At 40.0% G+C, this 16433-nt stretch overlaps 1 protein-coding gene across 1 annotated transcript; it reads left to right on the forward strand.

The window, feature by feature from the left end:
• Positions 1–1741: 1741 nt before the first annotated feature.
• Positions 1742–11580, forward strand: hoxb9a (homeobox B9a). Its single transcript, XM_082531060.1, has 2 exons — positions 1742–2549; positions 9906–11580. The coding sequence occupies exons 1-2, from the start codon at positions 1934–1936 to the stop codon at positions 10139–10141; spliced, it is 852 nt and encodes a 283-aa protein (XP_082387186.1). The 5' UTR covers positions 1742–1933; the 3' UTR covers positions 10142–11580.
• The last annotated feature ends 4853 nt before the right edge of the window (positions 11581–16433 follow it).

Raw genomic sequence — 16433 nt, forward strand, 5'->3', positions numbered from 1 at the left:
CCTGTGGTCTGAAAAAGAAAAATATCCCTAGCATTTATGCCTGCAAAACAGTATGTATTTTTCTACTCTAAACATATCGAAAATAATGCTAATTAATGCTTAACAATTTGAACTGTCCGGTTAATTGGCACGTATGTGGCAATGTGCTACACTGCTTCACAACGCACCTCATTACTTGTTCTTGTGGATAAAAGCGATCTGGGTCACAGTAACTTTATCTAGAACATATTTGATTGAGCATGAACAGCTAGATTTTTTTAATACAGTTTATATTTTTATTTCTTTTTCTTTTTGATTTTCAAACGAAGTTGTAAATGAGTGCTTTAATACAAAAGCTCAGAGGAATGTGGTGAATTCAAGCTCAAATACCAAACTGTGCGCCAGAGTCAGTCATGTTTGAAGGACTCTAGGTTTGTTGGGTTTGTATTTGCATTTCTTCTCCTGAAATGAACATTCACCAGCCGTTGCTCAGAATCGTCTCCTCAGCATATATGAAAGCTGCGCTATAGTCCATCTTTCACCTGGTAAATAACAGCTTTAATAACAAGCAACCTGTATTTCATATTCAATTGTCGTAAATAACTGTTAGCTCCATACACGATGCACAGACCGGATTTATACCCTTGAGTACTAGAATGACTTCCTGAACGAGTCAAAGACTCCAAGTCTGTAATTATAAATAAATGCAAAGACTTACAAGCCCGGTGACTTTGCAGGTCAGCTGCAAGTCAAATGTTAGGACTTCCGATCAGCACAGACTGCAGCTGCTCTTCAGCTTCTTGGTTTCGAGCACACCGGCGGATTTCATCCCAACTAATTCAGCCAAAGAAGTCACCACCGGTTCCATGAAACAAAAGTCCGTTCCAGCTTCTCTTCCCGGTGCCCTCATTGCGCTCCGGACCGAGTTATGTTTATCCATAGCAGGCTGACCGCTGAGTGTAAAGTACCCTGTACCGGAGTAGCAGGAAAGATTCAACAGCCCCAGTTGCGTTTACAATCCGCACCACCACAGGCCATATATCAACTCAATAAAAACCAAAGCAGCCGGCACGATCTAGGATTTTATTATGGTATTAAACAGACTCAAAAAAGTAGTTGAAGTAGTTTGCGCTATAAAGACAAGCGACCTAACCACGCAGGACCCGATTTAATGGCGCTCGTTAACACAACTGGCTGTTAATCTGTCAATAAAAACGCTCCAGAATTCTCAGAGAAGCTGCCAAGTAGATCCAGGAGTCAAGTAAACGATGAAAAACACACATAGGTGTGAATTTTACCGCCTATCTTGTCTAGGATAGAAAATATCTGTGTTAACTCTCCTTAAGTGGAGGACTATTGGCACTTATACTACTGGTATTTTAAAAGCACACTCCTCGATCCAGGAATTGATTTAGTTTTTTTTTTCATTCATTTGGTACTACTTATTTGTCAGCCATTGTCTCTGCTTTACAGTTCATACATACAGTCCAGACATAACATAATTTAACGGTTTTATATCATTCTAGATCGAAAGCAGCAGTAAATAAATTGACAAGATATTCGGAAATAGCCTTAATTTTGCATATTGCATATAAACATCTATCTGGGGTAGGGGGTGGGGGCTTGTGCATGCGTGATTTACGCTTCATTGACGCTTTTTTTCAGGTTAGAAGAAAAAAAAAACCGGCCAATCACTTTTCGCCTCGCTCACAGACTTGACAAACCCCCGTGCACAGTGCTAGGCTGTAGGGCTGTAGCACTTTGTTTCGAAAGAAAGGGACTAGGGGAGGGATAGAGAGGCAGAGAGACGAAGTAAGAAAGGGAGGGGGCAACCTACCAAAGCACAGAATTGAAGAAGAAAAAGAAAGAGAGGCAAAAGAAGGAAATCTCGTAATGTCTCTTGTCTTGTTTTCTATTTAGTGAACTCGAGGCGTTTCACAGATAATGCCCGAGAATGTCCATTTCTGGGACTTTGAGCAACTATTACGTGGACTCCATCATAAGTCACGAGAGCGATGAACTCTCATCCCAGACTCGCTTTCCTAGCGCCCAATATTCCGGCTCGAGCTCCGCTGCGTCCGCGAGTGGGAGGCTGCCGGGTGGCGCTGCTGCGCACACGGAGCATCCCCATCCCGATTCCTATCCGTCCTGCAGTTTCCAGCCCAAGCCTCCAGTCTTCTCGTCATCATGGAGTCCATTTAATCCACACCACGGAGCCAGTGGCCTCCCCGCTGTCTACCATCCCTACATCCCCGCGCAGCACGTGCCCGCCGCGGACACACGGTACATACGTTCATGGCTGGACTGTGCGCCGCGGAGCTCTGAGTCTGGTCCGGTACAGGGCCAAACGGGTCAGGTCAAGCTGGAGCCTCAGCTTGGCCATCTCGGTGGGGAGATCGCATCCAAAATCATGGGACAGCATCAGCACGAGCCCACAACACACATCTTGGAGTCAGCGTCCACGGCAGCGCGCGAGCTTAGCCACCATTCGGCCGCCATCCAGGGAACAGGGTTCGAAGAAAACAAGGACATTAGTGAAGGGAATGAGGACAAAGATGGCCTGGATCAAAGTAAGTTATTAAAGCAGGAAATAACGCGTGATAGTGGGAGAGAACAAGACGAGGGAGGGTGATTGTAAATGCTTTTAATGCCGCCATAAAACTAGAACAAAGAACTGGAGAGGCCGAAGTGCCCCCACCGTCTGCTCTCTAACTTTACTGTGTTTTTTGGCTCATGTCATCCTTGTATTTGCAGCTGGCGCCTGTAGCAACATTTTTTAAATGGATTATGGGACGCAACTTTTTCAGACTTTAACAGTTCTTTAAAAAATGTGTCAGTGACTAGCAAGTGATGCATACGATTTTATTAAAGCTGTTAAATTAGCTAAAGATATTACGAGCAACACTCTGTATTATAATGTTGCTTGCTTTAAAGGTGACCCTGGTATTGCCTTAAAAGAGACCGTCAAAGTGACTCATAGTGCTTACGATAGTGTTGACCGTCTGGCAAAAGCTTGTCACAGCTTTGCGCAAATGATGCGTATTATATACAAGTTAAAAGGTTTGGAGCGCGCGGTAGGGCGGTGAGTCCAAAAAGCTTCAAAGTCAACTTAGGAAGAAAGATTATTAAGACTAACAGTTGGAAAACTTCTAGCCTATTTGGCACTTTTTTTCCTCTTCGTCCTTAAATCTATCAACCCGACAGAAATCACAGAAGGTAGTTTGTTTGTGTTACATTCAGATTGACATACGCATTACTATCCTGTTTCAAAAAGACCAAATCTTCTTTGAGATAGATTAAGATATCGTCTCTGGACCCTTCTGCTTCCAATCCTTCGCATTTACGCATTACCCATTTTATGCCCCCCACGCCCCGCGCGTCTACCGTTTCTCTTGTTAGTTGTACGCTTATAAATGGGAAGAAGAAGACAAAAGACTACAAACCAGATTGTCGAACCCGGTTTCTTTTTAAAAATCATGAAAGGTCAGTGACCTAGCCGCAGAGCTCCGAGCCGCCAGCATCTGTGGCGCAGAGGCCTCTAAGTCAGCCTAAGTCTGGCTACACTTTGTTAGACTCACATCAGAGCTGGACAGTCAGGACGTGCACTCTGCCTTCTCACAGCGTGTATAAATCGTCCCACCTAGGCCCATGTAAATTCCTCAATGGCTTCGAGCTTTGCCAGCTACAACGTGAAACACAATGAATATATATCCTAAATTAATTTAATTTTGTGTGTTCTTTATGTACTAGCGAGTTTTATTTATTTATTTACTTTTTAAAAGAAATCACCCAATAATATATAAATGACTGCAGCCTTCAAATCAGGTTAATCTCAAAGCATCAAACAAACAGCTAATTGAATTGTAACTTTGTTAAAATTACCCTTTCCTGCTGTGTAATACTTCAACCCAGGCACAGCTCTACTGACCTTATTGTGGTCTGTAGTCTGGTGGTTATATGAACGTATATGTAAAAATACCTTCCACAAATCACAGTCATCTTGTTATAAATCCGTTGGTAGTTTGAGAAGTGCAGGACGGTCTTTTTTCTCTCCTCTTCTTTTATGTGCCTTTGTTCCTTTGTGTTTTTTCTGATTGTTTGCTTTTTTTAACAACAGCATTTGATGCTGGGTCTCTTCACAGTTCTCTTCCAAAGTTTCTTGACTTTTTGGATGGGACAGAAGAAAACCGTACCCTAGAAAGAGATTCAAATGAATGTATAATTTCTTTTTAACTGACGCCGGAGTTTATTTCCCTTTCTCAACTCCCTCCTGACAAATCTACCAGAGGAGTCGGAACATCAGTGTGCGAGAAAGAGCGGGAGACCTCTGTCTCTATTGTGGCCTTAATAAGAAAAAAATGGTCACAAAGAAACACACATTCATATATACACACATTCACGTTTAGTGTATATATACACGAATACTACACTAGAGTCACACACATATGCATACACATGCACAGCCAGCTTATTACTGCGATTGAGCACGCTATCCATCAGAACAGTGAGCTAGTCTAAAGACAGGATGGAGGCTAGCAGGCTCCAGTCTGAATTATTAGACTTTCCGTTCGTAGCGCCGTGGTGTTCGTGAAGGTGCTCCTCCTGAAGAGTTCCTCTGTTCCCCTGTTTGAATGAGTAATAGAAAAAAAAGTTTCTCTCTGAGCTGTCTTATAGGGTTCAAAAAGCAGCCATAGAGACTTTTTTCCTCTGGTTGATTTGTGTTCTCTTTGTGTCCGTATTGCAGTGACTTAATGTTTCAGGTAGTGGGAGCATACTAAGCAGCATGTGAAAGCCTTTTCTCTTTTTCATAACGTGGACATTTCAAAATGGTGGCGTCACAACACTGCGTTGATTGAGCCTCCCCGCGCGACATTTTTTTTTTTTGGAGTAATTAGTAAAGCAGTTTGAGTGGAAACACACTGGGTGATTTGCATTTGTCATTTTCAAAACTCTTTGGTTTGGAATAACTTTCTTTTACATCTTTAGGCATTTTAGGGACAGTCTTATTTGCATCCTTGAAAAGGGTAAAATGAGAAGACTGAAACCATGTTTATGTATATAGGATACATATTACGTTTATTGGCTTAACTTAGCTTGGAAACAGGGAAGCAAGGAGCCATTAATTTCCAAAGGTAGCAAAATAAAAATTTCAGCACCTTTAAAACTCACAAACAGGCATGTTACATATTGTGTACTCATGAAATTAGAACATTAAAATGTACTTTCTGTTATTATTCACGTAACACTGGGTCTTATACCGGATAGAAGTGGTCACATATAAATGCCTAACAATGCAGTCCTCCACAGTAACCAGATTCCCCTGAAAATGTTGACATTATATACTTAAATGTGTCAGCTACAGCACGGCAAAATTCCTCCCCTATTTGATAGTAATAAGGAATTTTGAACAGATGGTTGGTGTTGGAAGAATTCTGAAAAAGTTTTACTTTTTGGCTTTCATGTGTCGTCAACCACAGAAACATTCTGGACATTTTTTTTTATCAACATGAAAAACTTGACTGTTTCCCCAATTCAACCTTGTAGATCTGAAAATGAACATGCTGTGATAGCCAGGTTCTAAGACTAGCTTTGCTTGTGAAATCAGTCTAATAAACTGTACCTGTCCTCTTTAACTTGTTTTCAGGGAGGAATATATAAAAATGAGTGTCTGCATGATGTAGTCTATCTTCAGATTATGGCTGAGTATTTAAAATGGTCGCCATGTGAATAACATCACTGGAATGCTACCTTTGAAAACATCCTATCCAGTTAATGCCAGTCTACAGCTACAGATTTCTCTTTATGCTGCTGGCACTGGGCTGCTTTCCAGAATAAACTACAAGATTACACTCCAGTCTTTGTGCTTCTGCTTTTGCTGCCAAGCAGGCTGACAAAGTTATTACCTTGAACTTTATTAACTTATAACACAGAGTAAACAACCCCATTAATTGGCGTGTTGCTGTTGGTGGGTGGGGTATAAGTGTTGGCGGTGGATGGGGATGGGGAAGTATGGGAGCGGGATAAAATATGACTCTGGGAAATGTAATAACATGCCTTTGGGATATATGAGAGGTCAATTTCTGGAACTATTAGGGTGAAATTGCAAAGGGAGGAAGACACACAGAGAAAAAGAGACTGGATGGGATATTTATCTTAACTGTTTCAGTTGCTGTTTCCATGCATTCATCAAAGTAGACACACACACACACCTAGGCAAAGACCCACATGCTAACAACTGAACATCAGCTGCAGGGCCATGGGCTATAGCAGGCAGCTTTAAGGGAACGTAAATCTTTTCATCCATGCGCCTGTCCATGAACACCAGGCTTCTGCAACTATGTGGATGTAACCTACAGAAAACTTAAAGTTAACATACAAGCAAGGGTTACCATTATACAAGCAACACCCCACCCCAGCCTTATTCTTTCTATTGAGATACTCTCTGACTTCCCATATATTAGAAAAAAGATGTCTACACTAACTCAGCCCTTTCCAAACTCTCCCACTCCTCAATCGGTTTGTCATCCTGGGTGACAGCCATCGTCACGGCACAGCTCTGAGGGTAATGAATGGTCGTAGAGGTGAATATACACCCAGGGAATGCAAAGCACACACTTTACAGTGACAAAAGCTCTCACCCCCCTAGTTCCCACCAGCCTCATCACCTTACTGGACAATATTTTGTTCTGCATTGAAATAAATCCTCTACATGCTGCTTTTGTTGAAGGAAATTAATTCCAGAAGGTATTAAGGACATATTTACTGACAATGGCCACTAACTATAATTCAACTTGCAGGGAGAACAGAAGAGAAACCTAAATTATATCTTCTGTCAAATCCAAGCAGAGACAGATTCTAGATAATGCAATCATCTTCAAAACCCAGAGTTTCAAGCATTGCAAGATTACTATAGACTGCATACAAATGACGGCCATAGCCCATCATGCCACCCACTGGTTATATACAGTGTCAGTTCACAACACCAGTCATCTCAAGAGTTTCAAATATGAAGAGTTGGACAGTACCAGTCCTTAGCGTCTTTCACACGTACTGGCTAAAAAAGCTAACTATATTCCATGAGCCTCTGGCAGCACAGAAGAACCATAGTGTCAGGCATCATAGGAGCTATGAACAGGCATATGGCTCAATAAATTATTCGACCTCAGACAGGAACTGGCAGAAACATCAGAGGGGCAAAACACCAGCTACTGGTAGCTAGAGCAGTCATTGTCTGCAACATGAGACTGACCAATCATGCACCACCTGGACTGACTACAAGAAAGCCTATGAGTGAATGGCTCACACATGAATCCTGGAATGCTTAGAACTGTACAAAACCAACCGGACCCAAAGAGCCTTCATCAGGAAGTCAATATGGATGTGGCAAACTACAATAGAGGTCAACTTCAAGCCAATTGCAAATGTCACCATGAAATGCAGGAGAGTTAATATCCTAATTGTATTTACTCATTTCAAACTCAAAAAGTTGCTTGATATCTAATTATTAAAACAATTTATTATACATAAATATAAAATGGGATCCAGATCAGAATGTCAGTAATCACAAGGTGTTTTATCTTTTAAAGACCCTACAAGATTACTTAGATGATTATATGACAAGCACTTAGTGATGGTGTGGAGGACAAACTCCACACTTAGGAGGAAGAGAAACAGTCTCAGGGAGGAGCAGCCACCTCAAATGTTAAATTGGGAAGGGCAATGATAACAGGAAAAAAAAGACTAAAAAAAGACTAAACAGAAGTTAATTGATATGAAATATTTCTTATTTATTGTATATAAAGTGAATAACCTTGTCTTATTAGAATGAGTTGAGTGAGTTGTCGTTTCAAGAAATTGCATTTTACTGTAATATAGATGACTGTTCGTTTTGTCTGCCATCTTCTGTAGATTCTAATTACCAAGTCGTTATACCTCATGTTTCTTTACATGTTTCTTTACGTTTTTCTAATGTTAGTCCGGGAAACCTTTTGTGTCATTGATTTAACTTTTTTTTTATGGTGAACAATAACGAATTACACTCTGATGATGTATTGGGGCAGAGATTCAATAGAATTATAATTATCTGCCCTTACTCTGACTTCCACTATTTACTCTCCTGACAAAGGAACAACCTATTCTGGAGGTCGCAGTTCTATAAGTAATTCTTATAGAACTACATGGCTTAACTTTATATTAAGCCATGTGTTTTCAAGACAAAATCAAACCACGTGAACACAGAGGCGTAGCAAACGTGAAAGGAGGACGTATACACGCAAACAAACACAAACCGGAGGAGAAAATGATGAAAGGACATAGCACCTGCTGGAGACCTGCTGGTGGGTGCAAGGATGAATCAGAAAGATTCAGAAAGAGTAACTATTTCCAGGTCATACTGATGGTTAGACTTCATTTGTGGTTTGTTTCTCTGATTTCCTTTAAATGAAATAAAATCGAATAACACTGCAACGAATGAACAGCAGCTTTAAAGGAAATAATCGCAGCATGCTCTTGTTTTCCCCTGTGCGTCCCACATTTTTATCATTGCTGATGGCATTTTATGGCTTTTAAAACTGAGTTTTTATTTGTCTTGTTTGGAGTTTTAAGGCCTGACTTGGTAACATTGGGTGTATTTTTTTCTTTGTTAAAGTTTAGTTATTCTAACTGCTAGGCGTTTCCGTTTGTTGGTTTGACTTAATGGAGGAAGACTCTGACCTAACCACAGGAAATGCTTGCGCTTGGTTAAAGATTTTATTTAGAACATATAAAAATGGAAATGTACCAGAACGAGCTATGGATGCGCAATTTTCTTTCAGATGGAAAAAAGCACTATCAACGGGTTTAAAATTGAGTAGGGGGCTTTGTTTTGATCTCTAACTATCCTTTAGAAACTTGAGATGCCGGGAGACTCCTTACAACCTTTACAACCTGCCTCATAGTGGAGATGGGGGGGGGGGGGGGGGGGGGGGGACATAGCTTTGAGCCCCAAACCAAACCCATGCCTGCTAAACGAGAATTTAAGGCTAATTACATTGTCCTGAATGCTATAAACGGGGTTGTGGTGATGGGAAGCAGGGGTGGTGGGGGCACAGTGGCCTGGCAAACAAGGAGGCGATGCAAAGACAACGAGGGAAATAACTGAGATAAATTCATTATGTTCTCATCGAAAACAAAAACATTTAGTTTTCATTCAGATTTCTGCTACTGCACTCAAAAGAGCCAAATCTCAGTACGCTTAATGAATAGCAAAGGATAACATTTTTTTCTGGATTATAGATTTCCCACAGCTAGGAAATTTAGGAACAATTGCTACACAGGCGATGGATTTAGCGCTCTATTCAAATCATAATCCTTACAAAAAACTAAAAGATAGAACACTTTCACCAATGTGTGTTTGTGTGTTTGCTTTCTTTTTGTCATAAAATTAGATTAAGCTGCAAATATAGAGACAGTGCTTACTCCTAGTGCATTCAACTTTGCCTTGCTTTTTTGTTTTGTTTTCTTGTTATCGATAGTTGCCTCCTTGAATGGCGCGTGAAGCCAATGTGAGGTACAAATGAGTTCAATAATAATTTAAAAAAATTAACCAACAAGAAAAAAAGGAAATCAGCATGGTAGTCCGAGTTTTTCTTTTCTCTTCTTTTTCTGTTTTTTTCCCCCCTTTAATCCTCTGTCATTTTTCATCTGCATACTGGAGGGTATTCATGGAAAGAAGGCCGCGTGGCTTTGATGTGATGCCATATAAAAGGGCCATGGTTTTACTTATGTCCAAATTATGTGTTATTAATAACGTGCATAAAAGTGTCATTTGCTGAGTCTAGTGTTGTCTTCAAGATGTCGTGAACACAAAATAGTGTTAGAGTGACTGCATGGATTATCAATTTCCATTTTTTAATCGATGATTTTTTTTCTGTCGTTTCTTCCTGCAGATGACCCATCGGCCAATTGGCTTCATGCACGTTCCTCCAGAAAGAAACGTTGTCCGTACACCAAATACCAGACGCTAGAGTTGGAGAAGGAGTTCCTGTTCAACATGTACCTCACGCGCGATCGGCGACATGAGGTGGCACGCGCACTCAATCTGACAGAGCGGCAAGTGAAGATCTGGTTCCAGAACCGGAGGATGAAAATGAAGAAACAAAATAAGGACCAATCCAAGGACTAGCAGGACATAAACGCTCAGACACGCATGCATGCACACACACATCTCACATTCCCAAGAACTGCAAAAATGTACATGCACATCTACTGCTTCAATTTCTTTTAACATTCCGAGTGAGCCAAACGTGATGTCAATCTAAGTATGATCCCAAACAAGCGCATATGACGCTGCAGCTGAAGTATTAGGAACGTCTAATTTTCAGAGTTGGAAATTTCCTGGAACTTCTGGATTATTTCCTATTAGGCGATTGCGATAGTAAAAAATTGAGTTTGTTTCGGCGGCCAATCTTTCAAAGCACTCAGATTGACTCAGTGTAAACCTTCGGATCAGACTAATAGATTGATGAATTCAAAGATTTTGTTGCCATTACTTTCTACCGAGTTCTTATTAAGCTAGCAATTATTATACAGTAATGCAATTTGATATCGGATTAAATTCTTCAAGATAAAATGTGCAGAAAGTTGATTGATTGTTTATTGACACCAGAGGTGTGTGCTGAAGTGCTGAAAATGGGATTTCACCCGGTCATTAACAAGCACGAAAAGCACCCACAGCTCGCACACAAGCGCGTTGCTGTTCGTTTGTATTTGTACTCCCCCACCCCACCCACTCTTTTTTGCTGGCAGGATTTAATTACATAGCGCCTGATAGTTGAAGCTGATACAAGCAGCCAATAGCCGTTTGTTTTCCGGTTGTCTGACCATCGGGTCTATCCCTGGGATCTCGGCGTTCGGCTTGCTTTTAGGGTGGCTCATGCGCTGCGGCGGCGGCTGATCAGTAGCCTGACGTCACAAGAGTTTAGAGTTAGTTAAGAAGAGGACTCACGACAGTTATTATTTATTTAATAAATCAACCCTTTCCATCAAATTAAACTTCCAGCTCAGCTGTGCACATTTCAGACTGAAAACAAGGATATAACGTTTGTCTGCTTACCATCGTCAGTCTTTTTTCCAAGTCCTTTCTATTTTTATAAATTGTCGTGTATCAACTGCTATGCAAGGCATTCTCTCTCATGAAACGAATTGTGTTGAATGCGTGCGCAACACTGGTTTCTATTTACTACCAGAAACTTGGTGCAATAAAAATAAATAAATAAAGCTGAAAATAAATACATGTCTGCAGGTCCCATTACAAGTTTAAGTCTAGAGCAACAGACAGAAAGTAAAAAAAAGTCTTAGGTTAGTATGCAGATTTTATATCTTCGAGTGTTTTCTTCATTTTATGCAGAACTTTATTGATTTGGATGTTAACACATAAGTAGGCCGTGTTGTAGAGCCGGACTGCGTTTTTGTAGTGTCGGTATACTTAAATGGCGTCCCGTAGCAGTTTTATGGATGGGAAATAAACAACACGCGCGAGCGCTTGTGTGTGTGTGTGTGTGAGAGAGAGAGAGAGAGAGAGAGCGAGAGGGAGAGAGAGAGAGAGAGAGAGAGGGGGGGGGGGGGGGGGGGAGTTTGTGTGTGAACCAAAATACATATACAATACATCTACTCCTTTTTACAAAAAATTATAATGGGTTTGTATGGCCAGATGTTTTTTTAGCAAGAAGAGAAACCTGCCGTTTCTCCGAAGCATCAACAAATCCTCTATTTACACAAATGTTTACATGGTTTGCGCATGCCTCAAAGACTTCATTTCGTCGTACATCGTTTTGTGTGTAAATCTGTCAGAGGGGATGCTAACAGGAAAAAAAAAACTAAAGAGAAGTTTCTTGATATGAAATATTTCTTATTTATTCTATATAAAGTGAATAACCTTGTCTTATTGGAATAAGTTGAGTGAGTTGTCCTTTCGGGAAATTACATTTTACTGTAATATAGATGACTGTTCGTTTTGTCTGCCATGTTCTGTAGATTCTATTTCCATGTTGTTGTACCAACTGTCTAAAACATGTTCTGATGTCAGTCCGGTGAACCTCTTGTGTCATTGATTTTGTATTTTTTATTTTTGTTTTGGTGAACAATAACATTCTGGTGATGTATTGGGGCAGAGATTCAACAGTATTATAATTATCTGCCCTTACTCTGACTTCCACTATTTACTGTCCTGACAAAGGAACAATCATTTCTGGATGTCGCAGTTCTAGAAGTCGTTCTTATAGAACTACGTGGCTTAACTCTATATTAATCCATGCGTTTTCAAAACAAAATCAAGCCACGTGAACACAGAGGTGTAGCAAACATGAAAGGATACACGCAAACAAACACAAACCGGAGGAGAAAATGATGAAAGGACATAGCACCTCCACACTCCAGTGGACCTGAACACCACGTGTGTGTAATACAAGGTGCTGAAGCTCAGTGCACACAAAATCCTCTTCATAGCCCGTCACCTATGAGACCACATGGCTTAACTTTATATGAAGACATGTTTCTTTAAGACAAAATAAAGCCACGTCATCACAGAGGTGGAGTAAGGATGAAAGAGGTCACGCACACACTCACACAAACACACACACAGACACACAGGAGTTTTTTTTTTTTTTTTTTAGAAAATGTATGCACACACTCTGACTCCTTAAAGACTCTTTAAAGCCCTGGTCCTTTTTTTGCTTGGTTTGTTGTCTCTTGTTTCTTTATGCAATTGCAAACTTGAGATGGTGAGACTAATTATATTAAGAACATGTTTAGTTTGATTACCATGTTGGTATATAGGCTTATGTATTTAAATGTGAGGAGGTTCAGAGTTAGTAGTTTGTGACGGAAAAGACAAAAGACAAAGAGACTGAGGGATAAAAGCAGATGAAACAGCATGTGTTTAAAATATGTGTCTCTTCAGTTCTACACTGCAACTGAAAAAAGAGGGGCGTCTGTTTGGCTGCAACACCAAAAGCCTGTAATAAACCCATAGCCCCCCACCCCCAAATACACACACACACACACACACACACAGACACACACACACACACACACACAGATGATGAGTGCATTCATTAGATAGAGGCGTCTCATCCGTCCATTAGGGGCTTGTGAAGCCGCTGTGGTTCCTGTGTTTGTCTCTGCTGCACCAAATGACTCCTACAGACACAAAGTCTGATTATGCATACAACGTCTCTATTTCCTTTCTTATTTATCACAGATACAATTATCATAGCTGAAACTGTAGAAATAGTTAAAAGTTGCCACGGTTATGCTGTTAATGCAGAAAGTTACAAAATAGTAACATAAAGCTCTAGAGTGCCTAGAATACTTAGGTTTGGGAGTACTAATATGAATTTCATTTCTCTTTGTGTAATTTGGTATCAGTGTAGCAATGAGTTATTTTAAAAAAAAAGTAAATTATATATTTGAAAATTGATATCCAGCTGTTGGGAAGTGTGTTTACAGGTGGGTTTGGGCAAGACTTTATAAATATTGCTATTTGTGGCTCAGTCTCGTGAAATCATGCTGAATATTGTGGTCCTATTTCCCCAGCAGAGATCTGGCCTACCGTCAAACCCTACCATTTTTCTTTTCAAAAAAAAAAAAAGAAAAAAAAGAAGAAAAAACAAAGAAACAATAGGTCGGATGTTGAATCCTGGCAAGGGCCTGCATCCAGTAAAGGGTCACCAGGCTATCCCCCCATGCCTACCTTGGAACATGAAAGCAACACATAACTAGAAACATACCCAGATGTCACCAGGCTTAATATCATCTGTGTCACATATTATCAGGAAATACCAATGTGAAGTAGGCTACTGGAAAAAAAAAACATACATGTTGCTATACTTGCCATCCCAATGAGCAAGGCCGGCGGATCTATGGATGAGTAGAAAGCTATCATTCTCCCTGACCAAGAAAATTAAATTCTATTATTTTCTATGTGTGTTTGCGTAATTGTGTGTACTTGTATGTTTTGTCTTTCTTCTCGTTCTTTTCCCACACAAGGCTCCAACATTGTTACATATTAAGCACTTACATCAGCGTGTCGTCCCTTTCCCACATTTTGATTTTACCCTCTGTCGTCTGGATATGTGTAACTCTGTGGTGGAACACAACAAATAAATAACTTTGCTTGTGTGTCTCCCTAATAATAAAGAAAATACTCTCTGCTCAGAAAACCCTCAGTATTTTCAGGAGCGAGACGATCTGGAAGATGATAAAGGGTAAGAGTTTTCAAAACACAAGTTATTTGGTCTTTTTTGTATAAGGCACTAGATAGGAAAGTAAGAGACTCAGGGGGAGTGGAGCATAGGAAGCAAAGGTCCTTGCAGTGTGGTATAATCTGATTGTTAGGGTTTTCTCTCTCTTTTATTTTCTGTGTTATTGTAGGGTCTTTACCTTACAGTACAAAGCAACTTGTGGAAACTGTTATTGTGATTTGGCACTATATAATTAAAACGGAATTTAATTGCTCTAATTAATTCAATTGAATTGTACAGCAGCACTGTCAAATCATAGTCTGACAGTGACTTTGAAGAAGAGGGTGAGACTGTATATCAGCTAGCTCCAAAACAAGCCTGTTAGCAGCTAGTAATACAAAAAAGTATTTTATGTTTTCGATCCAGCAGTACCAATAAAAAGAGCAGCAATGTACAATGGAAAAAAGCATTTTTGCTCAATTTGCAAGTTTGCTCACAAACAAAAGAATGGAACAGTTTCTAATTGTTAAGGTATTTTAACGGAGGGAGGCGGAATATTTAAAAACACGCACACATGACATAAACAATATAAATTGAATTGCATGTGACAGAGTGAACAATGTGTAGAGAGAGAGTGTATTTGAGTGCCAAGCAAAACAATACTTCAGGTTAGCACATATCTCAGGAATGATTTTGACCCACCCATGCCACGTCTTTGAACAACGTGCTTTACAAGTTAGTTAACAAACACGAGCTCCCTCCTCAGTTTTTCTATAGGATTGTGGTGTGGAGTGGCTAGGTCACTGCTTCTTTAGCCACACATTTGTTGCTGAAGTTTTTGGGTCATTGTCATGTTGGAACACCCATTAATGATCTAACTTCAGTGTTCTCTAAGAAGTTCTATGAATTTGACCCTCAATGTGCTGAAGTCTTCCTGTACGCTTAACAGAAAATTGTTTTCACCTTCATGCCTGATTGTAGAGATGCTGTACTTTGGGTCATATTCAGTATTTCTCTTCCTGCAAACTTAACATGTTAAGTTGATGCCAAAAGCTTGATTTTGGTTTTGTCTGTACTTTCTCCCAGGCCTGTACATCTTCACAGTTCCTCCAACATTTCAGTCTACGATATTAGAGGTGCTGCAAAATGTCAATCCATACTGACACAATGTATTGCCAATACCGTGCTTAGTGACTGTGGTCCCAACTGCCTTAGATCATTAACAAGCTCATCCTGTTTAGTTTTGTGCTGATCCATCACCTTTGGGGCTCCAGATCCAGGGCGACTAAGCATTCTTATATTTCTTCTATTTCTGAATAATTGCACCAATGTGTGGCAAGGTCAGATGTTAAACAAATACAAGGCACCTTGAAAAAGTGTACTAAGTCGCATTGGTCTTGTACAGGAAATGGCTACTGAGAACAAATAGGGATTAGATTTAATTTAATGTAATAACTTAATGTATAAGTTATTGAGTCATATAATATTAAAAGCATCTCGAAACTCACTGACAAATTTAAATATAGGACAAATTATCTAGAAACCCAACTGCCTAACCTGTAACCTTAGTAGGACAATTAATAAGCTCAGCACAGCTTCTGGACATATGTAATGTTAACACTTTAGCTAAAGCATTCATAAGATATTAAATTGCTTAAAACACCACTGAACACAATATGTTACCTGTAATTAAATAAAAGGCAGTTCTGGGAACAGCTTATAGTTATCAAAAGAAACATAACACAGCATAATAAATATATTAACAATCTTCTGTCTGCTGATTTCTTATATATTGATTGTATTCATTAGATTTGAGTTTTTGTTAATTAACATATTTTCCATTTAATTTTGAGTACACCGATTAAATTATTACATACATTTTTAGTTAATAAAATGAAGAATGGTAATAATGGTTGATATTTTTGTGATGGTTCTAATATGAAAGGCTTCTAGGAGGAGCAGTGGAAACAGCTTGTTGGAAAGGATTAGAACTGTGATGGTGACTGCAGTTTGAGCACAGCCTTTCTGCTTCCTCTTGGCCCAACCAATGAAGCCTGGGGATTTAAGCAGATTTAGACTCTGGCCCCAACAAAGACAACCCATAAAACATCTGTGAACTCGACAGCAGATGATTGTGATACTTCTCTGAGGTCTGGCAGGGTCTGAGCTTCATTAAATCCAGAAGCGCCTGGTCTCCTGCATCAGGCCTCCTTCCAGCCTTAGCCTGCTGTCCCA

This window comes from Aulonocara stuartgranti (assembly GCF_965226115.1).
Source record: "Aulonocara stuartgranti genome assembly, chromosome: 4".
NCBI lineage: Eukaryota > Metazoa > Chordata > Actinopteri > Cichliformes > Cichlidae > Aulonocara > Aulonocara stuartgranti.